The sequence below is a fragment of the Elephas maximus genome, chromosome 19, assembly GCF_024166365.1.
Source record: "Elephas maximus indicus isolate mEleMax1 chromosome 19, mEleMax1 primary haplotype, whole genome shotgun sequence".
Taxonomy (NCBI): domain Eukaryota; kingdom Metazoa; phylum Chordata; class Mammalia; order Proboscidea; family Elephantidae; genus Elephas; species Elephas maximus.
Window position 1 is genome coordinate 68,610,199 of NC_064837.1, and position 26,997 is coordinate 68,637,195.

Sequence of the window (26,997 nt, forward strand, 5' to 3'; positions counted from 1 at the left end):
GGCGCCCATTACGAGACCCTTTTCTGAAAAGGAAGTCTCAGCTACGCCCACGGCAAAACAGAAAGGAGGAGAGAGACAAGAGCAACATAAATTCAGTCAAGGTGCCATTGGAGGGATGTCAAAATCCAAGGAGAAGTCAGAGATGGACACCGTAAAAATTTGCAGAAGGCCTAGCCTTCCATCTTTGATTTTACCAGCAGCAAACCGCATGAAGGCTCTGTCAGCCACCACCACAAACCAACTTCTGCGAAGCTTTCAGAACCACAGGGAGGGTTGAAAGAGCTTCTTGTCTTAGGAGGAAGACAACTGGAACAGCTCCACTTTCCTAGGGCCATCCTGTCCTGTCTCTGACTCCCCCTACCTGGATCTACAGCACCTACTTTTGTCCTCACCTTGGCTGACGCTCAGCACGTTGAGATAGGCTCTTAACGCCCTAGGTCTACGCCCTAGGTCTGTACCTGCCAAGACCTATACAACACCTGCCTTTTCTTTCCACCAATCCTGGCTGCTGAGAGAATCCCACCTGCTGCCTTCCACATCCCACACTCAGCCAACGCTGCTCTTTCTGGCTCACAACATAAGAGAGGACTTAGAAGGCTACAGAAAGGCTCAAAGACAATGGATAAAAGCCAAGCTTTTCCAGAAGGGCAGACACTAAACCCTGGCTTCTACTCACATTCTTCATCAACAAGAAGGGGCGGTTCTAATCCTCTGCACAACACTATGAGCATTCCGTCTCCCGTGTACTTAACAGGAGACCCTATACAATTCAAACCAGAGCGAATCCCTTCCAACTTGTCACAGCAGATGTTGACACAAGTTTCTTGCTATGATGTGTGCTTTGTACAGTGCCAAACACACTCCTGCTTAAAAATCAAGATGTAACCATTTTTAATTCTGCAAAATACAAACTCAATCCATAAAGGAGTGAGAAATATTTATGGGGATACTGATTAAGAGTTAGAGCACCCTAAATTCTCCTTTAATACTCACCTCAGCCTAAGCAGCTTAACCAATAGCAGGCCAGCACAGTCACACAGAGTGCATTGAAGGGGTGGGATAATGTGGTTCATTAACATCAGAGACAGTACTTCACACACAACCCCAAAATCAGTGGAGAGCCACTGCAATGGCATAATTTATATTTGTCATATTGTCCTATAAATAAATACTATATTATATACACCCACATGGTATCTTACAGCTTAATTTTTTTTCCACTTCTGTTTTTATCTGAACCTTATGATAAAGTCCAACTGTGAGCGCTGCATGTTTCCTGACAATGAACTATGCAGTCTTATCCCCAATTTACAGATGAGGTAAGACTCAATAAGTGATATAGGTAAGGTTAAGCTACTAACTGCCAGGGCTCAACTCAAACTCAGGGCCAGCGGCTGAGTCCACAGCTCTTCCCTGCCTCCTACTGAAACGTACAAATTCACTTCAACCAGACCCTCCCCAAGCATCTGCCACACGCCTGGCCTATGTGGGGAACTGGGACTTAAATAGATCCAGTCCCCTGCCTGCATAGAACAAAGGGGCGAGTGGGGAAAAGTGCATGCGACCCAGTAACTGCAGGAGACTGCTGCCACCGGAGACGGAGATGGTGTGCAAAGGACTCAGATGCCTGCAGATGCGGAAAGACTTCCGAGGTCAAGTTCTGAGCTAGGACTTGAAGGATGGTGGGCTCCCCAGATGCAGAAGCAGGGGATCCAGCAGAGGGAACAGCACATACTGAGCAGGGTAAGGAGGCCTGGGAATGATGGGGGCTGGGGACGGCGAGCGCAGGTCAGGGCCTGCACCAGAAGGAGAGCTCAGCATCTGCTGGGTCCCTTTCCACAGGAAAAGACTCAGAGGGGGACATGAGAGCCCTGGTGGTACGCTGGTTAAGTGCCTGGCTGCTAACCCACCAGCTGCTCTGCCAGAGAAAGATGTGGCCGTCTGCTTCGGTAAAAATTTACAGCCTAGGAAGCCCTATGGGGCAGTTCTTCTCCGTCCTATAGGGTCACTATGAGTTGGAATTGACTCGATGGCCAACAGGTTTGCACAGCAAACTGGGAGTCCCTGGGTGGGGCAAACAGTTAACAAACTCAGCTGCTCCCTAAAAGGTTGGAGGCTCGAACCCACCAGCAGCTCTGTAAGAGAAAGATGTGGCAATCTGCTTCCATAAAGATTACAGCCTTGGAGATCCTACAAGGCAGCTCTACTGTCCTACAGGGCTGCGATGAGTCCATGAAAACCCTATGGGAAAGCTCTACTCTGTCCCACAGGGTCGCTACGAGTTGGAATCGACTTGAATACCGTGGGTTTGGTGATGCAACTGTTAAGTGCTCAGCTGCTAATCGAAAGGTGAAAGGTTCGAACCCAGCCAGCGGCTCAGCAAGAAAAAGACCTGACAATCTCCTTCTGTAAAGATTTCAGCCTAAGAAACCCTATGGGGCAGTTGTACTCTGTCGCATGGGGTTGATGTGAGTCAAAATCCACTCAATGGCACACAACAACGACATTAAAAAGATGAGATAAAAAAGTTAAAATCTATCGGTTAAGAAAACAGTGCCCAGTTAATCACACTGGTTAACTCTTTCTTATGCCACGTAATACTGGGGGGAGAAATGACGAACATAGGTAGCAGGTAAGGAGGGCAGCAAAAGGCAGCACTTTTAACTTAGAGATTGTGGCTGAGATGCAGCAGGAAAGGACCTGACTTTGTTAAAGAATATTTCCAAAAATCCCCCCTTACTAGGTGTGCTCTTGGGGAAAATAACTCTAGTGAGAGCGGCCCTGTTGGTAGCTTGGTGCTGACACTTCACTTCTCCCCTCTCCTGGGAACCTGGGGACTGCCCAGGGAAACTCCATGTGTTCCCTCAATTTCTGTACCTAGCCCCGATACCTGGGGCATAGACTTCCGATGTGGTTAGAGGCATTGCTGCCCTCCCTCCTGCCCCAAATAGATAACAACATGGTGAAACAGTCCTAGTGGAGCGGTCCCTGGAGGGGCAAGCGAAATGGAGCATCACTGGATCTTTAAGGTTATTTATTCAAAGCAAGGCTGCTTGTTAATCCTACTTCTGGTCTCTAAACTCCCTGGCCCTACAACTGGCCCCACACCCATCACTACCGCCATTTAATCAAGCATACATGGAACAGTTCACGCTGAAATTAAGGCCGGGCCATAAGACCCCCCTGACTGAGACTCTGACTTGACTGTGAAGCAGCACCTCTCTGTGGGTGTGGAGCTGGGCTCACGCACGAGGACCAGCAGCAGGTCCGAGTGACGCTGGCTGACACCTGCCGTCTCAGCACAACCACAGCAGTGCCCTCTTCCACTCTCAAAAATGTCACTTTTCAACAAGTTGTTATTGGGTGCCATTGAGTCAATCTGGACTCATAGCTATCCCATGTGACAGAGTATAACTGCCCCAAAGGGTTTTCTAGGCTTCAATCTTTATGGGAACAGATCGCCAGGCCTCTCTCCCAAAGCTGCTGGATGAGTTCGAACTGCCAACCTTTTGGTTAGCAGCCAAGTGCTTAACCAGGGCTCTAGGGAATGTCAACCCACTTTCCAGGTGCAAAACCTTCCAAGTGGGCAGTCCAACCTTTACCCGGAACTGCCTCTTCCAACGGCCCCTCTTCAAACACAGTTCGATCAGCACCTCTGTGTCCCTCTCTCTGGACGCCACTCACAGATGCTGCAACTTCCAAACCACCCCCAGATATTCTCCAGGATAATCCACACTGAGGGGTGAAACTTCAAAAACATGCATTTTACAGTGAACCAGGTAAGGCAAAGCATAAAAAGAATCTCTAGAACTTATTATAACTTCCTCAAATATACTTCAAAATATGACCTAATATTTATTTCAAATTTATTCATATTATTTATTACTAGCTGCAAACCAATGTACATTTTGCTATGTTGTCTTTTAGCATCTGAAGAAAGCATCACAATAAAATACACACACCCACACACAAAACTCCTGTGACTTGAAGTTTGAAAGCCTGACGTAGGGTAAGACACAGTTGTTCTGCAGAAACTTTTGGGACTTAGAAGCTACAAGGTTTATCATCTCATGACTCATAGCCTCAGTGTTTACAGTGTGGGTGTGGAGAAGATGAAGGAAATCCTACCCGGCTTCAAACAGTCTTTGCCTAATACCCAGAAAGAGGAAGCCCCAATTAACTGTGTGTTTTCCATTGGTAACATTTTATTTAAGAAAAATGACTCTTATTTACCCTGAGCCTCACTGGTACCTACAATCTGGTCTCCAACATCTTTACTTTTTAGTATCAGATTCATTCTGGATATTCTTGCAGTTTCCAGTGCTCCCCACTGTTATTGAAATACAGGATGTACATGCCCAGAAGTGCAGGCAGACCCAGCCACCAAGTAAGAGTGCCCTGCTGGCCAGGAAACAGCCAGGTCAGGTCTCCTCCAACAGCACACTGAGAGGCATTCTTCTCTCTCTCCTCTCCGTCTTGGTCTATCTCTCTCTCACACACACACTCACACCCCAGCTTCTTAAGCACTATCCAGTCTATCTCCTGAAAACAGTAAGATAAAAACCAGCGTCTGGGGTGGTCCTTAACTCCTCCCCCAGAGGCCCAGTCAACTGCGGCCACAGGATTTCACATATTAGTCAAGAGAGAGTTACAACACACTCCCCACATGTGAGGACTCACCCTCCTCCTCTTCAGCTTTAAGGACCATCTTTCTGTCACAGCAGGACACTAAAGGTTTACTGGCTTTGTCCGCAGAAGGAGAGCTGGAACTCGGAGCACGCTTTCCCTGTGAGATAAGAAGGGTGGGACGAGGATACCTGTGGGGCTGTCTAGCTACTGGGACAGCTCAGAGCTGCTTCCTGAACGGAAGGGGGAAAAAAAAAATCCCTGCCCTCCTAGGCCAATCAGTGCTCAGTCTCGCTGGAGCGTCACTCCCAGTTCACTGCCACCACCTAGTTCCTGAAGTCAAGCCCAAGTACCTTCCTAGTATGTTAACCTTCTCCTTCCTGAAGACAGTCCTGGACTGGAGTCAGACTGTGTGAACAGCTGTGTTCTAGTCTTTTTTCCGACTAAGGCCACTGGGTGTTGACGGAGCTTGCTGCTGCTTTTCTCTTCACTTTCCAAGTACTTTCTTAGAACAGAATCACTAAACCCCTCACGATGAGATAATAGCATATTTCCCAGGACAGTGACTAAGAGATCTTAATCACTCCGGTAAGTTATGAGGTCACAGGCTAAAAGCAGAAGGCAGAAAAATATTCAAGGCCAAAACCCCCATATAAATTCAATGTTATCTCCATTCTATCTCCTTAAGTGTTGTCCCAAAATGCTGTTTTCTCTATATTCTTATTATACTCATGATACATGCTCTTTGTGGAGAATTAGAAAGCAATAATAAGGAAAAAAACACCTTAATTCTACCACCCAGTGATAACCACTGGTGTCTGCCGTATATCCCTCCAGACTTTTGTTCTATGGATTATCTGCTCTCTCTCTCTATACATATGCATATTTATTTTGAGCAGAAATTGGATATTTTGCATGCTGTTTTATAACCAGCTATTTTTACTCACAACATTTTCCACAATTGTAAATGGACCTCTATCACATTTTCAGCATTTCACCACATGAAGGAGCTATTTAACCAATCCCCCGTTGGAGGACTTTAAGTGGGTTCCAATTTTTCTGCCACTGTCAACGCAGCGATAAATACCCACGTGCTCACATTTTGGCATATCTCTTTAATTATTTTCTTATCAAAAACTCTTAGAAGTAGAATGGCTGGGTCCAGATATAGCTTCCCAAGGACAGGCTAAGGGGTCCCTCAACTCTCTTAGTTATACTTACAAGTGACAGGTGAAAGGCGAACACCTGAACCTAGCACACCACCACTGCAGGTAATATTTACTGAGTGCTGACTCTGTGCCCAGCTTGGCATGGCCTAACTCATCTACTCCTGAAAACACCCTTGGAGGTGAGTGTTACCTTCACCCCCAATCCACGGGTGAGGATACTGAGACCAGGGAGGTTACACAGCTCGCCCAATGTCCAAGATCTGGGATCCAACCACAGCGTCCGGCTGCAGGGCCCACCCTCTGCACTAGGCTCTCTTGCTGGATCACCAACGCCCCCCACCCATGATGTCTTGGTTGGCAATGCAGACTCCTGCAATGTGTGTGCAGGAAGCCTGAGCCACCTGGTCATCACAGAGTTAGAAACACGCACGTTCACAGCGAGATGGCGGAGAACTACGTCTCCAGTCACGCTCTGAAGGCCACCGCAGGTCCTGATGCGTCTCAAGGGAAGCAACCTGGTCCCATCCTTTTCCTTCTGGCCTAAAATAGTCAAATAAATCTGTACGTATGTATTACCCTCCCAATTTTTTTGTTTTGTTTTATAGAGTCAACTAACATAAACCTGACCTTTAAAAAAAATTTTTTTTAATTGTGCTTTAAGTGAAAGTTTACAGAGGAAATTAGTTTCCCATCCTATAGTTTGTACATACAGTGTTCCATGACATTGGCTGCAGTCCCCACAATGTCTCAGCACCGTCCTCATTTCTACCCTGGGTTCTCTGTTTCCTTTCGTCAGGATTTTCTACCCCTTCCTGCCTTCTCATCTTTACTTTTGGACAAGTGCTGTCCTTTTGGTCTCGTATAATCGATTGTTCTAAGGAATACGTTCCTCTTGGGTGTTACTGTTTATTTTTTGGGCCTGCTGATTGGCTGAAAGGTGGTCTCCGGGAATGGCTTCAGTTCCAGGTCAGAAAGGTGTCTTAGGGCCCTATGCTCAGGGGTTCCTCTGGTCTCTGTCAGGCCAGTAAGTTTTTTTTTGTGTGTGTGTGTGTGTGAATCTGATTTTTTGTTCTACATTTTTCTCCCGTTCTGTCCAGGACCCTCTGTTGAATCCCAGAAGAGCGGTCGGTACTGGCGGCCAGGCACCATCTAGATCTTCCAGTCTTGGTGTTATGCAGGCTGTGGTTCACATGGTCCTTTAATTCTTTTAACTAATTGCTCCCTTGAGTCTTTGGATTTCTCTACTCTCTTTTGCTCCGGATGGGAAGAGACCAATAGTTTTATCTTAGATGGCCGCTTGCAAGCTTTTAAGACCCCAGATGCTACTCACAAAACTAGGATGCAGAACATTGTCTTTATGAACTACGTTGTGCCAACTGACCTAGATGTCCCCTAAGTCTATGGTCCTTCGCCTTCGAGCCTTGGAACTTGGTCCCTCCCATGAGGTGTCTGGTTATGTCTAAGAGGTTTCCATCACTGTGCCCCTTGTGTACTCTATTGTCTATATTAATACACAAACAACACCTACAATTATGTATGTAGAAATATCCACAACCAAACCTGCATATGCAGATGGGTGTGCTCCCTTATGCCCTCCCACACCTCTTTAGCATACCTATCTACCTACGTATCCATTTGTAAATTATTGTTTGTTAATACTATTGAAGACACCATGGACTGCCAAAAGAACAAACTCTGTCTTGGAAGTACAGCCAGAATGCTCCTTAGAAGCACAGATGGCGAGACCTCTCACATACTCTGGACACGTTATCAGGAGGGACTGGACCCTGCAAAAGGACCTCGTGCTTGGTAAAGTAGACGGTCAGCAAAAAAGAGGAATGTCCTCAACGAAATGGGTTGACACAGTGGCTGTAACAGTGGCCTCAAGCATAACAACAACTGTGAGGATGACGCAGGCCAGGCAGGGTTTCATTCTGTCATACATAGGGTTGCTATGAGTCAGAACTGACTCGACAGTACCTAACAACAATACTATCTTTGCAGGATTGTCTGTGTTATAGTAATTACTATCTGTAATTGCCCTTTATTCTTGCATTCCTCTCAGCGTCTGCCTTGGTCATGTTGTGCTGACTTCCGCCATATTGTATATTGCCTTTCCCTTCACCAGTATTAACATGTGTCTTCTATCTAGTTAGTAATTTTCACTCCCGCCCCTGGTAACTAGCAGAGATTTTTTTTTTTTCTGTGTAAACTTTTTCTTGTTTTTTTTTTATAATACTGGTCTCATACAATCTGTGTCCTGTGATTGACTTATTTCACTCAGCATAATGTCCTCTAAATTCACCCATGTTGTGAGATGTTTCATGGATTCATCGTTATTCTTTATCGTTGGGCAGTATTCCATTATGTGAATGTACCACAGTTTATCCATTCATTTACTGATGGGCACTTAGGTTACACTTAGGTTGTTTCCATCTTTTTGTTATTGTGAATAACGTACAATGAACATGGGTGTGGATATATGTCTATTCATGTCATGGCTTTTATTTCTTTAGGGTATTTACCAAAGAGTAGGATTGCTGGATCATATGGTATTTCTATTTCCAGCTTTTTAAGGAAGTGCCATACTGCTTTCCATAGTAGTTGTACCATTTTACACTCCTACCAGCCCTGTGTAAGAGCTCTCATCTCCCCACAACCTCACCAACTTTTTTAAAAAATATATTAGTACCATTATTGTCGGGGTGAGATGGTATGGTATTGTAGTTTTGATTTGCATCTCTCTTAGTGATCACGAGCATTTCTTCATATATTTACTAGCCGCCTGAATGTCTTCTTTAGTGAAGTGTCTGCCCATACCCTTTGCCCATTTTTTAAATGGATTGTCTTTTTGTTGTTGAGGTGTTGAAGTTTTCTATAAATTTTAGAGATTAGACCCTTGTCAGATATGTCACAGCCAAAAAATTTTTCCCGGTCTGTAGGTTCTCTTTTTACTCTCTTGGAGAAGTCTTTTGATGAGCATAAGGGTTCAATTTTTAAGAAGTCCCATTTATCTAGTTCATCTTCTGCTGTTTGTGCATCTTTAGTTATGTTTGCTATTCTACTTATGCCATATATTAGGGCCCCTAGCATTGTCCCTATTTTTAATTCCATGATTTTTATAGTTTTAGGTTTTATATTTAGGTCTTTGATCCATTTTGAGTCAGTTTTTGTGTATGGTTTTAGTATGGGTACTGTTTCATTTGTATACAAACAGACATCTAGTTTTGCCAGCACCATTTGTTAAAGAGACTGCCTTTTTTCCACTTAAATGACTTTGGCCCTTTTCTCGAAGATCAGCTGTCCATAGGTGAATGAATTTATGTCTGGGTTCTCAATTCTGTGCCATTGGTCTGTGTGTCTGTCATTGTACCAGTACCAGGTTGTTTTGACTACCGTGGCTGCATAGCAGGTTATGAGATCAGGTAGTGTGAGGCCTCCTACTTTGTTCTTCTTCAATAATGTTTTACTTATCCGGAGCCTCTTTCCTTTCCATATAGTTGATGATTAGTTTCTCTTATCTTTTGAAGAATGCTACTGGATGTGGATCAGAATTGCACTAAATTTGTAGATTTCTTTGGGTGGTACTGACATTTTCACAATGTTAAGTCTTTCTATCCATGAGCATGGTATGTTTTTCCATTTATGTAGGTCTTTTTTGGTTTCCTGCAGTAGTGATTTGTAGTTTTCTTTGTATAGGTCTTTTATGTCCCTGGTTAGATTTATTCCTAAGTATTTTATCTTTTGGGAGGATATTGTAAATGGTATTGTTTTCCTGATTTCCTTTTTGAAGTTCTCTTTGTTGGTGTAGAAGAATCCAACTGATTTTTTTTTTATGTTGATTCTTGTATTCTGCTACTTTGCTGAATCGTTTTGTGATGGTTAAGGCTGTGTGTCAACTTGGCTTGGCCATGATTCTCAGTGGTTGTGATCACTTCCATGATGACATTTGATATAATGTGATCACCTCCATGATGGGACCTACTGTGAGTAGCCAATCAATTGAAAGGGAATTTCCTTGGGTGTATGGCCTGCATTGACTATAACTGTACATTCTGGAAAGGCTCAAGAGCTTTTGCTTGCTCTGGATCCTATAGCTGGCTCCTGTTCGTCCGACGTCTGGTTCTTGGAACTTGAGTTAGCAGCTTACCTGCGGTCTTGCCTGCCAATCTTGGGATTTGTCAATCTTCGCAGGCTGTGAGCAAGAGCCCTGCTCTCTGACCTACCAATCTTGGATCCACCAGCCCCTGCAGCTATGTAATCAGGAGAAGCCTCTACCCTAACCCACGGACTTGGGACGTTCCAATCTCTACAACCACGTGAGCCATTTCATTGATACAGATCTCTCTCTGTATATATTTATACTCTTTGTTGGTTTTGCTTCTCTAGAGAATCCAGCCTAAGAAACCTTCTATTAATTCCAGTAGCTTTCTTGTGGAATCTTTGGGATTTTCTCTGTATAGGGTCATATCATCTGTGAATAGGGATAGTTTTACTCCGTCCTTACTGAATGCCCTTTATCTCCTTTTTACGCCTTATTTCTCTAGCTCAGCTTTTTGCTTCTTAGTTTAGTATGTTAAAATAACAGTTATGTTTTGTCCTTTCCAACCTCCATTCATAAGGAATCCCAGTGTCATTTCAACCTGTTCCATTCCAAAACCAAAGCAACTAATGATTCCCAAATCAGCATTTCCTACCTTTGGTTCAGGTCTGATTCTTTGATGATGATCTGCACTTTTAAGAGGGCAGGTGATTTCTACTGGCAAATGGTGGAGTGTTTCTCTGGAGAAGATACCTCAAGCAGGCTGCTGGGTCATTAGGTATGAACACTTCCAGCTTTAATAGATACTGCCAAAGTGCCTGCCACTTTCCTGCAGCCTCTCCACCCCTGAGAGCATCGAGCTTAATTTCTGCCAGTCTGACAGGCAAAAATGGTTTCTCATTGCTGTACACAGTTTGCAATGACCAGTGACAATGATTATCTTTTCATAAGTTTGAGGCTTTTCCTCTTTGGTAAGCTGCTTATGCACATCCTATGCCCATTTTTCTACTGGGTTATCTTTTTTCTTACTGATTTTGTAGATTATTAATCCTTTGCATTATGTTGCAAACATTTTCTCACAATCTGTCACTTGTTTTTAACTTTAGCTGTGGTTTCTATCGTTTTACAGGATTTCTTATTTTGTTACAGTCAAATCTACAATCTTATCCTTCATCTATTTCATTTAACACACATTCACTGAGCATGACCCAGTGCTAGGCACTAGAGATACATGAGAGAACTAAACAGACAAAAATAGCTGCCCTCCTGACGTTTATACTCAACTGATGGGATAGGGTCAGAGAGGTGAGGACTATACAGGGCCTTAAAGGCTGTAACAAGGAATCTAGCTTCTATTCTGGGTAAGATGGGACACCATTGCCAAGGTCTGAGCAGAGTGGTGTCGTCTGACCTCCTTTGGAACACACCACTCTGGCAATTGGTTGAAGACAGACCCTAGAAGGGCCAGGCAGAGGCAAAGAGACCAGCAGGTGGAGGTGGGGGTCTTTGCAGTCACCCAGCAAGAGATAATGGTGTTTATTAAACTGTAAACATGGTCAAAGTCTGGCTATATTTCTTTTTAAGCAAGAGTCAAGGACTTGTTTGTGGGGTGTGAAAGGAAATTCAGATTTCCCCCAGCTCTCTGGGCTGGGCAAGCAGAAGGAAGGAGCTGTATTTCCAGAGCTGCAGGGCCCACTGGGCACACGCTCTACTCCCCAGAGCCCATCCCTGCCCACAGCTGCCCCGTTCAGTGTGCCCATGGCCATTTGTCCTCTGTCTCTCCTGACCTCGGGGACTTCACTGCTGCTCCCATGATGCACTGCTCCCTCTCGCTACCCTTCCCAGTCCATCCTCTTAAAAGAGGGAGCCAGCATCCCTGCTGGGCACAGCTCTTTGTGGCAGGCCACCTCATGGACTCCTGGTCAGCCTATAAAACGGCTGCCTTTGGGCTAGGTCTCTGTTCCAGCCCCACAAGCCACTGTCAGAAGAGCACCCCTTGGGCTGTGTGAGCCAGGCCACGTCCCTTAAAGCTGGAAATGTGGGGGGCATACCTGCTCCAACTCGACTTTGTCACCTTCTTGACTTTTGTTGCCCCAATGCTACTGCAATAAATCACAAGACTGAAATGAAACAATGAATGAAAAGGCAGGTCTTAAATTTCTTAGCACAGAAATTTAACTACTGAAGCACCAAACATGTCTGACTCACACGTAAGGAAAGTGACTACATAACTTATCACCCATATTGGGATGTCTTTGAGACTGAAAGTGGGTGCTATTAGTAATTCCATCAGACAAGAGGCAGACACTAGGGCTGTGTCTGAGACACACAGTCACCCTACTCAGAAGGCCTATCGATAGTATCAATCCCAAATAGAGTGTTACAGAAAGATTACGATGTATCTATCTAAATGCAAATTGTGTAGAAAACTTCCAAGTACACTTAGAAATAACTAGAAAAATACTGGCATCTTATAGAACAAGCAAACAGGCCTCAGAAAGAGCAATGCCCGGGCCAGTGATGGGGGTAGGGGGAAAAAGGCCACAGGACAAACAGACGAGCTGGCACAGGTCATGTAACAAGCCTTCAACCAACAAAGTAGAAGAAAACACTTATATCTGTACATACTGAAAATCATACACGAGGGGATCTTGATGCAGGAATTTTGACCCAAGATATAAAACACCATTTTACATTTTCAATTAATAAATGCCTCTACTAGCCTTAATCCTTTGCCCCAGTCTGACAGCATCTGGAGATGGCTAAGATGAAAATGTGCCAGCACATGATGGCTGAAAATGACACCGGAAAAAGAACACACAGATATTTATGAAATGCCCTAGGGAAAGGGTTTTTTTGCTTGTTTTTAAAGCCTGATATTTAATATCAGTCACAAAGTGGGAATTCGGAAGGAGTTGAAGAATGGGATTATCTACAAAAGCGAGGGCTGCGCTTAGGGACGCCACCAAGGAATGATAAAGTACCAGTCCTAGGCTGGAGGGGCTGAAGGCACAAGCACTGCTGAACGGAGGGGCCCACCTCGTAGAAGGATCCAGCTGACCCTCTGCTGCCTGGCAGGGAGGAGCCCAGGAGAAATGGCTTTGTCCTCACTCTCCTCCATCCACCAGGAGCAGAGGGCCAGGGAGCCTGCCGATCACTGTACACAGGCTGAGTCTACCTCGAGAGAGTGACTGGAGAAGGGGGTGGAACTGGAAGAGCAGAAGGAAAGTATCTGCACAATCCCGAAGTCAGAAGACAGGAGGAACCAGGTTTGTCACTACTGGAAAAGGGATGTAGGAACACGAAAAGGGCGCAGGCTAGAAAGAATCCCAAAGTGCCGGACTGGAATCAGAGGGATGCGTGTTTGTAACGGTTGATGATCTATACTGTACTTAGCCAGCTCTACCGCTGGACACGTACCTGTTGTTTCCATTATATCCTATGTGATGACATATAATCACATGTAACGTCGTTTCCATTATATCCTATGTAATGCTGCAGTACACTGTACCTTTGTGCTCTTCTCTGATTGGTTCCTTAGGCTAAATTCCAGAAGCAGACTTATAGGTCAAAAGATATAACCTATTTTAAGACTCATACATGCTATGAAATCAGTTTCTCAAATGTTTCCATTTTCCAGCTGTGTCTGAAAGCACTAGCCTCGCCACGACTTCATCCCCAGTGAGTATTATCATTTAAAACATTTGCCGACTTGATAGTCTCTTAACATTTATGCTGCTGATTACCAGTGATGTCAAAGCTCTTTCGTTGTGTTTATTTGGCGTGGGCATTTGTTCTTCTGTAAATTACTCGTAAGTGTTGCAATACAATCATGTAAATGTCTTAAAAACCCCTGGAAGGGCATCCGTAGGTTGGAACACACGGTGACAGAGGCTTGTCAATCCTCGGCAGGCAGAAACCTGAAAATACTGCAAAACACTTTTAAAGGTTTTGCAAAAAGGTTAAGCAGGAGGGCGGGGCCAAGGTGGCTTACTAGGTAAAAGCTACCTCGGATCCCTGCTGCAACAAAGACTCAGAAAAACAAGTGAATCGATCACATACATGACAATCTACGAACCCTGACCATCAAACACAGATCTAAAGAGTTGACCTGAGTGACAGGGGAGTGAAAAGCTGTGCCCTGAAGCAGCGACCACCTCTGGAACCTGCGTCCCACTCCACAGCCTTGAGCCCTCGCAGTTCCCTGGTGCCGAGTGGTGGGGCTGACTGCAGCTTGCTGAGGCGGGGCAGGCACGGGACACAGCCCTAACCCCTAGCTCCTTGGGGTAACCTCAGTAGAGACTCAGCCAGCACAAGCAGGCTGCACACTGACGCAGCTAACAAGAGAACGAGCAACCACAGGGAAGCAGCGACTGTTTTCAGAGCCTACAGCCAGCATCCCAGTCAGAAACCCTTGGTGCCAGGCTTTGGACCGGGCACAGGGGAGCTAAGCATGGCTTCCTGAGGTGGTGCAAACACGGGACGCAGCCCTAGCCCCCTGAAGTGACCTCGGGGGAAGCCCAGCCAGCGCATGCCAGCAGCGCAACAACGTGGCTGACAAGAGGAGAAGTCACCGGGAGGCGCTGGGCTTTGGACTGGGAGCGGAGGAGCTGACCACAGCTTCTGAGACAGCACAAGCACAGGAAGCCAGTCTGACCCTCGGGGGCAATCTCGACCCTGCCAGCACACATAGGCTACACGCCCCCCGTCCCTCAGGGAATCTCAGATAAAACAGTCATCGCCAAGCAAGATAAGTAACTTTGTCTATATTGCTGGGTGCTACTCTCTCCTATCTATCTGATCCCTACCCTCTCTGCCCCAGGTGGCTTCATTAACATTGGAATTTCCTGGGCCAGGGAGTGAAGTGCTCTGTGGTTTGTTTGTTTGTTTTTTTTTTTTTTTTTTTTGTCTTTTCCTAACCCATTCTCCTGGCCTGAGAGAAGCAGCTATTAAAAACCCAGGGATGAAAAATCCTTCCGTAACTTCCCTAAACTGGAATAAAAATACAGAACCAGTTCCAGCCAAGCATATGAGATCCACAGTCTTTGGCTTTCATCCCTACAGGGAACAAGGTGGCTATTATAATGCAAAGGCAATTCTAATAGAGATCTGACTGTAATTGTTTTAGTGGATCACTGGAAAGACAAGTTTTCCAGGTCTGATATCTCTACCTATTAAACAGAGCCCTCACTGATCCACAACAGGGAACTGAGGGCTGAAGCTCCACCCAAACCACCTAGCCACCTGCCAAAGGGGTCTGAGGATACTGACACCTACCAATCTTTAGAGGTACATGCATTGGGTGCCTAAGGTACAGCTGCAGAGCCCACCCACCAAAGTGCTTTAGGAATAGAGACACACCTACCGCACTGGCATGTGGGGGAAGGCTGTCAGCAACCAGCCCCCCTGGAGTGTGACCCCCTGTTGCTACTAGAATCTGGTGCACACAACTATCACCACTACTCCTCTAAGTTAATAGGTGACAGTCTACACCACACACTTGGTGACCCAAAATCAAAACACCTAAGCTGATTCTATTCAAGAATAGTGAATGGACTCTTAGGCTTACATATCTGGTAACAGCCCAAACCAGCCGGTAATAGAACATAAGCAATTCAAAGGCTACAACAATCAAGACAGTGCAATCTAGTAGCCCATCTGCATATAATGAAAGAAAACAAAATAAGATAAGACTCAGTGAGCAAATATAAATCATTACAATATCTTAGAGATAGCTCAGAGACAGCAGTTGATATCAAACCACATTAAGAAAAAGACCATGACTGCTTCTACAACTCCCCAAATTAAAGAATCAAAATCTTTCCCAAATGAAGATATAATCCTGGAATTGCCAGATGTAGAATATACAAAACTAATATAAAGAATGCTTCAAGACATCAGGGATGACCTCAGAAATGAAATAAGGAAATCTACAGAAAAAGCCAAGGAACACACTGATAAAGCAGTTGAAGAAATCAAAAAGATTATTCAAGAACACGGTAGAAAAACTAATAAGCTGCTAGAATCTATAGAGAGACAGCATTCAGGAATCCAAAAGATTAACAGTAAAATTACAGAATTAGACAACTCAGTAGGAGGTCGGAGGAGCAGAATCGAGCAATTGGAATGCAGAGTGGGGGAGCTGGAGGATAAGGCAATTGACACCAATATAGTTGAAGAAAAATCAGATAAAAGATTTAAAAAAATGAAGAAACCCTCAGAATCATGTGGGACTCTATCAAGAAGAATAACTTGCGTGTGATTGGAGTTCCAGGACAGGGAGGGGTAACAGAAAATACAGAGAGGATAGTTGAAGATCTGTTGGCAGAAAACTTCCCTGACATCATGAAAGACGAAAGGATATCTATCCAAGATGCTCATCGAACCCCATATAAGACTGATCCAAAAAGAAAATAACCAAGACATATTATCATCAAACTTGCCAAAACCAAAGATAAAGAGAAACTTTTAAAAGCAGCCAGGGATAAAAGAAAAGTCTCCTACAAAGAAGAATCAATAAGAATAACTTCAGACTACTCAGCAGAAACCATGCAGTCAAGAAGGCAATGGGATGACATATATAGAGCACTGAAGGAGAAAAACTGCCAGCCAAGGATCATATATCCAGCAAAACTCTCTCTCAAATATGAAGGTGAAATTAAAACATTTACAAATAAACGCAAGCTTTAGAGAATTTACAAAAACCAAACCAAAGCCACAAGAATTACTAAAGGAAATTGTTTGGTCAGAAAATCAATAATATCAGATACCAGCACAAGACAAGGTCACAAAACAGAACATCCTGATATCAACTCAAACAGGGAAATCACAACAACAAATTAAGATTTATTTTAAAAAGAAAAAAATGCTCAAAACAGGGAATCATTGAAGTCACTATGTAAAAGATCACAATAATCAAAAAGAGGGACTAAATACAGGAGGCATAGAGCTGCCATATGGAGAGGAAAACAAGGTGATATAGGACGATACAAGTTAGGTTTTTATTTAGAAAAATAGGGGTAAATATTAAGGTAACCACAAAGAGGTCTAACAATTCCATAAATCAAAATAAAAACCAAGAAAAACATAACAACTCAGCAAACATAAATTCGACTACTATGAAAATGGTGAATACACAACTTACAAAGAAAAACATCTCAGCGCAAAAAAGTGGAAAAATGAAATTGTCAACAACACACACAAAAAGGCATCAAAATGACAGCACTAAACTCATACTTATCTATAATTACGCTGAATGTAAATGGACTAAATGAACGAATAAAGAGACAGAGAGTCTCAGACTGGATAAAGAAACACGATCCGTCTATATGCTGCCTACAAGAGACATACCTTAGACTTAGAGACACAAACGAACTAAAACTCAAAGGATGGAAAAAAATATATCAAGCAAACAACAATCAAAAAAGAGCAGGAGTGGCAATATTAATTTCTGACAAAATAGACTTTAAAGTTAAATCCACCACAAAGGATAAAGAAGGACACTACATAATGATTAAAGGGACAATTGACCAGGAAGATATAACCATATTAAATATCTACACACCCAATGACAGGGCTGCAAGATACATAAAACAAACTTTAACAGAACTGAAAAGTGAGATAGACAACGCCACAATTATAGTAGGAGACTTCAACATACCACTTTCGGAAAAGGATAGGACTTCCAGTAAGAAGCTCAATAGAGACATGGAAGACCTAATTGCTACAATCAACCAACTTGACCTTGTAGACTTATACAGAACGCTCCACCCAACAGCTGCAAAGTATACTTTTTTTTTTCTAGTGCACATGGAACACTCTCTAGAATAGATCACATATTAGGTCATAAAACAAACCGTTGCAGAATGCAAAACATCGAAATATTACAAAGCATCTTCTCAGACCACAAGGCCATAAAAGTGGAAATCAGTAACAGAAAAATCAGGGAAAAGAAATCAAATACTTGGGAACTGAACAATACCCTGCTCAAAAAAGACTGGGTTATAGAAGACACTAAGAAGGGACTAAAGAAATTCGTAGAATGCAACGAGAGTGAAAATACTTCCTATCAAAACCTCTGGGACACAGCAAAAGCAGTGCTCAGAGGTCAATTTATATTGATAAATGCACACATACAAAAAGAAGAAAGAGCCAAAATCAGAGAACTGTCCCTACAACTTGAACAAATAGAAAGCAAGCAACAAAAGAAGCCATCAGGCACCAGAAGAAAACGAATAATAAAAATTAGAGCTGAACTAAATGATTTAGAGAACAGAAAAACAATTGAAAGAATTAACAAAGCCAAAAGCTGGTTCTTCAAAAAAAGTTAACAAAATTGATAAACCATTGGCCAGACTGACTAAAGAAATACAGGAAAGGAAACAAATAACCCAGATAAGAGATGAAATGGGCCATATCACAACAGACTCAACTGAAATTAAAGGAATCATATCAGATTATTATGAAAAACTGTACTCTAACAAATTTGCAAACCTAGAAGAAATCGATGTATTCCTAGAAAAACACTACCTACCTAAACTAACACAATCGGAAGTGGAACAACTAAATAGATCCATAAAAAAAAAAGAGATTGAAAAGGTAATCAAAAAACTCCCAACAAAAAAAAGCCCTGGCCCGGACAGCTTCACTGCAGAGTTCGCAAGGTTGGTTCAATATTAGAAATACTATTAATGTAATCTACCATATAAATAAAACAAACAACAAAAACCACATCATCTTATCAATTGATGCAGAAAAGGCATTTGACAAAGTCCAACACCCATTCATGATAAAAACTCTCAGCAAAATAGAAATTGAAGGAAAATTCCTCAGCATAATAAAGGGCATCTATACAAAAATTTTTTTTTTATACAAAGCCAACAGCCAACATCATTCTTTTATACAAAGCCAACAGCCAACATCATTCTAAATGGAGAGAGCCTGAAAGCATTTTCCTTGAGAACGGGAACCAGACAAGGATGCCCTTTATCACCGCTCTTATTCAACATTGTGCTAGAGGTCCTAGCCAGAGCAATTAGGCTAGACAAAGAAATAAAGGGCATCCGGACTGGCAAGGAAGAAGTAAAATTATCTCTATTTGCAGATGACATGATCTTATACCCAGGAAACCCTAAGGAATCCTCCAGAAAACTACTGAAACTAATAGAAGAGTTTGGCAGAGTTTCAGGTTACAAGATAAACATACAAAAATCACTTGGATTCCTCTATATCAACAAAAAGAACATCGAAGAGGAAATCACCAAATCAATACCATTCACAGTAGCCCCCAAGAAGATAAAATACTTAGGAATAAATCTTACCAAAGATGTAAAAGACCTATACAAAGAAAACTACGAAGTACTACTGCAAGAAACTAAAAGGGACCTACATAAGCAGAAAAACATACCTTGCTCATGGATAGGAAGAGTTAACATAGTAAAAATGTCTATTCTACCAGAAGCCATCTATATATACAATGCACTTCCGATTCAAATTCCAATGACATTTTTTAATGTGATGCAGAAACAAATCACCAACTTCATATGGAAGGGAAAGAAGCCCTGGATAAGTAAAGCATTACTGAAAAAGAAGAAGAAAGTGGGAGGCCTCACTCTACCTGATTTTAGACCATATTATACAGCCACAGCAGTCAAAACAGCCTGGTACTGGTACAACAACAGGCACATAGACCAATGGAACAGAATTGAGAGCCCAGATATAAATCCATCTACATATGAACAGCTGATATTTGACAGAGGCCCAGTGTCAGTTAATTAGGGAAAAGATAGTCTTTTTAACAAATGGTGCTGGCATAACTGGATATCCATTTGCAAAAAAATGAAACAGGACCCATACCTCACACCATGCACAAAAACTAACTCCAAGTGGATCAAAGACCTAAACATAAAGACTAAAACGATAAAGATCATGGAAGAAAAAAATAGGGACAAAGCTAGGAGCCCTAATATAAGGCATAAACAGAATACAAAACATTACTAAAAATGACGAAGAGAAACCAGATAACTGGGAGCTCCTAAAAATCAAACACCTATGCTCATAAAACTCAACCACAAAAAGATAAACAACCCAAATAAAATTGAAAGACAAACAACCCAATTAAAAATTGGGCAAAGGATATGAACACACACTTCACTAAAGAAGATATTCAGGCGGCGAACAGATACATGAGAAAATGCTCTCGATCATTAGCCATTAGAGAAACGCAAATTAAAACTAGGATGAGATTCCATCTCACTCCAACAAGGCTGGCATTAATCCAAAAAACACAAAACAATAAATGTTGAAGAGGCTGTGAAGAGACTAGAACTCTTATACGCTGCTGGTGGGAATGTAAAATGGTACAACCACTTTGGAAATCTGGCGTTTCCTTAAAAAGTTAGAAATAGAACTACCACACAACCCAGAAATCCCACTCCTCGGAATATATCCTAGAGAAATAAGAGCCTTTACACGAACAGATATATGCACACCCATGTTTATTGCAGCACTGTTTACAATAGCAAAAAGATGGAAGCAACCTAGGTGCCCATCAACAGACGAATGGATAAATTATGATCTATTCACAATGGAATACTACACATCGATAAAGAACAGCAATGAATCTGTGAAACATTTCATAACATGGAGCAACCTGGGAGGCATTATGCTGAGTGAAATTAGTCAGAGGCAAAAGGACAAATATTATATAAGACCACTATTAGAAGATCTTGAGAAATTGTTTAAACTGAGAAGAACACATTCTTTTGTGGTTACGAGGCGGGGGAGGGTGGGAAGGGGTTATTTACTGATTAGATAGTAGATAAGAACTACTTTAGGTGAAGGGAAGGACAATACTCAGTATAGGGAAGGTCAGCTCAACTGGACTGGACCAAAAGCAAAGAAGTTTCCTGGATAAACTGAATGCTTCGAAGGTCAGTGGAGCAAGGGTAGGGGTTTGGGGGCTATGGCTACAGGGGACATCTAAGTCAACTGGCAAAATAAATTCTATTGAGAAAACATTCTGCATCCCACTTTGAAGTGTGGCGTCTGGGGTCTTAAATGCCAACAAGCGGCCATCTAAGATGCATCAATTGGTCTCAACCCACCGGGATCAAAGGAGAATGAAGAACACCAAGGTCACAAGATAATTATGAGCCCAAGAGACAGAAAGGGCCACATGAACTAGAGACTTACATCATCCTGAGACCAGAAGAACTAGATGGTGCCTGGCCACAACCAATGACTGCCCTGACAGGGAGCACAACAGAGAACCTCTGAGGGAACAGGAGAACAGTGGGATGCAGACCCCAAATTCTCATAAAAAGACCAGAGTTAATGGTCTCACTGAGACTAGAAGAATCCTGGTGGTCATGGTCCCCAAACCTTCTGTTTGCCCAGGATAGGAACCATTCCCGATGACAACTCATCAGACATGGAATGGACTGGACAATGGGTTGGAGAGAGTTGCTGATGAGGAGTGAGCTACTTGTATTAGGTGGACACTTGAGACTGTGTTGGCATCTCCTGTCTGGAGGGGAGATGGGAGGCTAGAGAGGGTTAGAAACGGGCAAAACGGTCAAGAAAGGAGAGACGGGAAGGAGGGAGCGGGCTGACTCATCAGGAGAAGAGTAAATGGAAGTATGTAGTAAGGTGTATATAAGTTTATATGTGAGAGACTGACTTGATTTGTAAACTTCAACTTAAAGCACAATTAAAATTATTAAAAAATGAAGGTTAAGCAAAAAGTAATTGGAAAATGCTGCTGAGCTAGCTATAAGACAGCCGTGTTATAGTACTAAATAAAAAGGCATGTGGCAAAAATACATAGATAGTATAATTGCATTTTTGCTTTAAAAATGAAAAAGGAAGGAGCCAGGAAGCATATACTCAAATACTTTAGCAACTATTCTTTCTAGGTGGTGGGATTACAGGTAGTTTTCACTTTGTCTCTGTCTACGGTCTGACCCCGCTCTCTTGTGCCCATAGGACCCCGTGACAGACCCTTAGCTGATGTGCCCACCCTCAACCTTCGGTCTCCCACCCACTCTCTTGTGTTAGCCTCTGAAGTGCCCTTCCTAAATACAACCCACGCAGGTCACTCTCCTGCTGAAATCGCAGTGGCCCTATCACCTGCCAATAAAGCCCCATCTCCTTCTCGTTGCTTCAAGACCTTCCTTAATCTGCACTTGCTGCCTCTCTAGACTCATCGCTCATGGTTTTTTCCTTTCTTTTAACCAAAATAACAAGAACACATAATTTAAAAGTGAACAGCATTAAAACAGAAACCTGCAGTTTCCTGCCCAATTCTCTCGCCCACTCTCGAATCCAACTCCACAGAGGAAGCCCTAAAGCTGTCTCTTCTGCTAAGTACCTTTCTATTTCTAAATAACGTGCTTACACTACTCTTTCTGGATTTTCCATTCCAGACATCAACTGCCTACCACAGAAGATGAAGATTTAGCTCTCAAACCACCACTGCCATTCAACATAGTTACATGCTTTGGTTAAATCAGTATTTAGTATTTCCGTAAGTGCTGTTCACAGCTGAGCTACATAATGTACGAGGATTAAAACCATCACAGAGGCACTGTGTGTTTTTGCTTAGCTTTCCGTGTCTATTACTGATTAATCACCAAGTTCTCTACAAGGTATAAAACTCTCTCAGTATGGCCAAACATATCAGTGACCACTTTTCTGAGACGCCTCACCAGGAATCTCCAGGCCCCACCAGTCTGGTTGTGTTGCTCTTGGGGTCTGCTTTCAAAGCCCTCCTCCTGGGAATTCCCTCGGGTACTTTCCCATGCTGGATCCTGGTCTTTGACCCTGTATCTCCTTCTTTCTCAGATCGCTTGCTCAACTTGGTGGAGCACATCCCCTAGTGACCATAAAGAAAGGATGTGGAGGGGTGGATTGTTGTCGCTGGAAATTTTACATGTCATAAAAGACCGCTATTCTTTTCTCACACTTGATTGACAATCTGGCTGGCTACAGAAACCTAAGTCAAAATCATTTTTCCTCAGAACGCTGAAGGCAACTCCTCACTGTTTTCCAGCTTCCAGTATAGCTGTTAGTTCTGGTGCATTTCTGACTCTCAGCATTTCAAATGTGACCTTCCCCCCGCCGCCCTTTCAGAAAGCTTTTAGGATCTTATCTTTACTCTTAAAGCTGTGAAATTTCATGAGGTATGCTAGACTCTAAGTAGACCCCAGTTCTAAAGCCTTGTATTCTTGAATAATTCCCTAACCTTCTTTCTGATTTTTCTTTTTTAGAACTTCTGTTAAACACTGGATTTCTACTATCGATCATTTAGTTTTTCTAATCTTTTCTACTTTTCATCTCCTTTTGGAGCTGCTTTCTAGGAAATATTCTCTAATTCATCTTTCAACTTTTCTATTGAATGTTTTGTTTCTGGTAGTTTTAATTTGCAAGAACTCAATCTCTGAATACTCCTTTTTGATAGTACCCTATTCTTGTTTCATGACTATACCATCTTAAGGACATACCTTTTAAAGGCTTCTTCTATATCTTCCACAATTTGTGTCCTCAAATTTCTTTTGCTCTGTTTGCTTTGTTCTCTTGATAATGCTGAGGGCTTTCCTCAAATGTCTCGTAGGCACAGGCTGTTCCTTCACATTTAAGAGTGAGGCACTGACAACCTGACTGGAAGCTCTATGTGGCAAATGTGGCTATTGATGGAGGAGTGGCACTGTAATAGGTGAAGCAGCAACATGCAGAGAACCCACATGCAGGGAGGCTAGTGACAACTCACAGCAGTAGTCTCCAATTTCCTACTTCTATTGTGTGGGGTGTCAACCTAGCCACCAGCATTTGGGGAGCTGGTGTAAAGGAAGAAAGGAGAGGATCTCACAATTAAGTATGCAGCCTTTCACTTACTCTCGCTGCCTTCACAGCCTTCCTCGGAAATTAAAATTTCAAGTTTTACCAGAAGTGGAAGAGAAATCGCGTTGCTGCAAGAGATGGGGAGGAGATCTGGGCGTCTTAACTGTCCACCATGAGCACTTTCAACCCAGGTGTCAATCCAGGTTGTAGCCTCACTCCATTATCTCCATTCTCAGAGGTCCTGGGTACCCTGAAGCCTTTCTGAAATTTGGGGGTACATCGTTTTGCTCCTGGTGGCCTCACCCTCTGCAGCTCAGATCTTTCATGATAAGCAGCCAAGGGGAAAGGAGCTTGTCACGTAAATGTCCTAAAACCTCTGGAAGGGCATCCATAGGTTGGCACACAGAGTGACAAAGGCTTGTCAATCCTCTGCAGGCAGAAACCTGGAAATATTGCAAAACACTTTTAAAGGTTACTTCCAAAAAATAAAATGTGGATTTGTAATGGTCTTCCTCACAGACATAAATATTATGAAGTATAGCTTGCCAAAAATAACTTGAGGACAAAGGAAATAAGTACTATGTCACAAAGGATTCAAAGGAAGAATTCACAGGATGACGCCATTCCTTGCCTTTCACCTGCCCTGCACTGGGCAGAACAAGCTGTGGGGCTTTCCATCACATCTGCCGATAGGACCCTTGTTCAGGCAGAATTTTTAGCACTTTTATCATCAACAGAAAGAGTCAAAATCAATTAGATGTACCAAAAAAAAAAGCCACGTCCTTTATTTTGTTCATGCACACAATCTGAATTTATTTCATCTTTGCCCAAGGAATGGCCACTAATTTTGCAAGAAAAGAATAAAAAGTAAAATAATTTTTTTGCAAAGGCTGATCTCATTTCTACGTGGAGAAAATCTATCACTGACGCCACAGAAGTGAAGTTTGCAAGGTTTTGAAGCTGTGTGCACTTTCTTCCTGAGAAGGGGCCGACAGCATCCATCCGATGCTCAGAGAGGACTGTGGTCCCACACACGCAGACCCCCGTCCATGACTGTGGGTAAATCAGGAAGACGTCTGATTAAGGTGATGCCCCACTCTGTGGTGGCAATGGCAGAATATCCCTACAGAACCACATTCTTAGGAGACATTTGAAAATGTGTCACGTATAGTTCAGAATATATGAATTTGACATACTCATGACACTAAAGTAAACAGGAACAAAACACCTTCCTCCATAAATATGGAAAAGAAACAGTAAGATTCACAAGTGAGAAAGGAGAACGTGAAAAAAGACGCCAGCCCTACTTACCCACAGAGGCATACCTACAGAAAACAGCACCCACGGCAAGCACTGGAACTGCGCCCCTGCAGAGCCAGACCAGGCACCCAGGGCAAGCTCTAAGTTGTGGGCTCCCCCCCGCAATTTCAAGATGAACAGGCGTGTACAGCGGGAATGCTTCAGCGGCAATGCCCTCCTCCTCTTGTCCAGGCTCCCTCGTCAGGTGCCTTTCATATTTGTGGCACCTTGGAATGTCATTCCGCACCTCGTCTGAAGCCCCCTGGACTTGTTCCCAGGAGCAACTGTTCCCTTCTGCCCCCCCCCGCTACGTCTCTGCACCCCTGTCCAAACATCTGACGCCCACCTTTTAGATAACTGTACCATAATAAAAAGTCAAGCTCCTTAATCTTTTACTTTACACCTTATGAGGCTACATGAAAATGACAACGGCACCTTCCTTGCGTTCACTGATGAAAACTGGTCTATGATGCACTCAGGGTCATTTTTCTTTTTTCAGTTTCTTCTCTTTCCACACTCAGCAGAGCAAGATCACACAGTCTGCCTTGACCCATGGAGGCTCTCAAATACGAAAGTATTAGTAATTTTAACGTCCTGAACGACCTCTCACAGATGGCAATGGAACCTGCAATGGTTAACAGAAACTGCGTGGAGGCGGTGCCCCCTCCTCCCCTCCAAGTGATGCCCAGGACAGATGCCATACCTGTCATACCTTAGGTATACCTCTGTCTGAAAACGGTGGCTACACTGGTTTTAAATGCCCCTTCAGGTAAGTTAAAAACAATGTTTGCGGTAAATTCGATCTGTGCTGCCCTCTGCTGGCTAACTGGAGAGATTAAAAGGTTTACAATTAGCTATTTTGCCAATAAATTTAAATTATCTTTTGCATGTGTATAGGGAAAAAGGAGGAAATTCATGTTTTACCTGGTATAAGTGTCCCGCTCTGCTGATATCTGCCAGTACTTTTCTTCCGAAAGGGCTTTGCTGATATTAAAATCTATCTGCTCCTTGTCCACACGCTGGCTAGCTTACGGGACTAGGTAGGTAATAGCCATGGGAACTTATATTTTACAGGTACATACGGACAAAAATCAATATACCCCACAAATAAGTGCATCAAATGGCATGCTAAAATGTGACCGTGCCATGGGGAAAGGAGGAAAACGGGAGCACTGGGGGCAGGTGATCCTGAGGTATTAAACAAGGTGGTCAGAACGGGCATCACTGGAAAGGTGGAAACTGAGCAGAGCGTGGGTCTGGTCTTTTCTAAAACCCCGTGGTAAGCAACAAGCCTCCATATTCTTCTCTGGCCCTCCTTCCTATTCCTAACCTGCAGGGCTGATGATATTAACCACACAGCACTGCAGGATCTGACGGAAAAGGCTATGTCTCCCTGAAAAGCCCCTGCCTAGAGAGGGTGTGTGGGCTCAGCTTCCCACTTCCTCATGACTTCTGAGCAGTTTCTGCTGGTCTGAGCTTAGCAGAGCTTCTTTCTGAAAGAGCTTAATACACTGAGAATACCTGCTCTCCCCTTTTCTAGCTGGCGTTCACACACACTAATCATTACACAAAAATGTACAAGCTGGCTACTCTTTGTCCATTTGAAAACACTTGTCTGAATCTTTGCTCAGCTGTTGCAGGCCCGCATTAGCTAGGTGCTGGGACTACAATGATGAAGAGCACAGGGTACCATCCTCAAAACAGCAGCTTACTGGAGGACACAGTAAGAGCAGCAGAAGTAAACTACCATACAGCACCCTGAGGGCCAGGCTTCCAAGGAGGCCCAGGGTGCTCCAGGCTCACAGAAGAAGAAGACCCAGAATCAGTCCCTGGGAGATGGGGGGAGAATGTGGGAGAAGGCTTTAAAAGGGGGAATGACTGTTGAGAAAATCTTAGTGGCATTATCTGGTATTTAGGAGGACATGAGGAGGAGGGGATTCAAACACCGCACTGTGGCCGTGACCGTGAAGGAACTGCAGACCAGCCTTCAGGGGTGAGAGTCCCACTGGGAAGCAGAGCTGC

At 43.4% G+C, this 26,997-nt stretch overlaps 1 protein-coding gene across 2 annotated transcripts in view; it reads right to left on the bottom strand.

The window, feature by feature from the left end:
• Nucleotides 1–26,997, bottom strand: part of CYTH1 (cytohesin 1) — a 110,890-nt gene that overhangs the window by 46,817 nt on the left and 37,076 nt on the right. Inside the window, exon 1 of one of the 2 annotated variants that reach the window (XM_049861535.1) lies at nt 4,681–15,666. The exons of the other annotated variant lie outside the window; for it this stretch is intronic. Coding sequence (XP_049717492.1) covers nt 4,681–4,708 — 28 coding nt within the window. The 5' untranslated portion in view covers nt 4,709–15,666. Of the gene's footprint in view, nt 1–4,680; nt 15,667–26,997 lie in introns of those variants that run through there. 2 annotated transcript variants of the gene reach the window in all.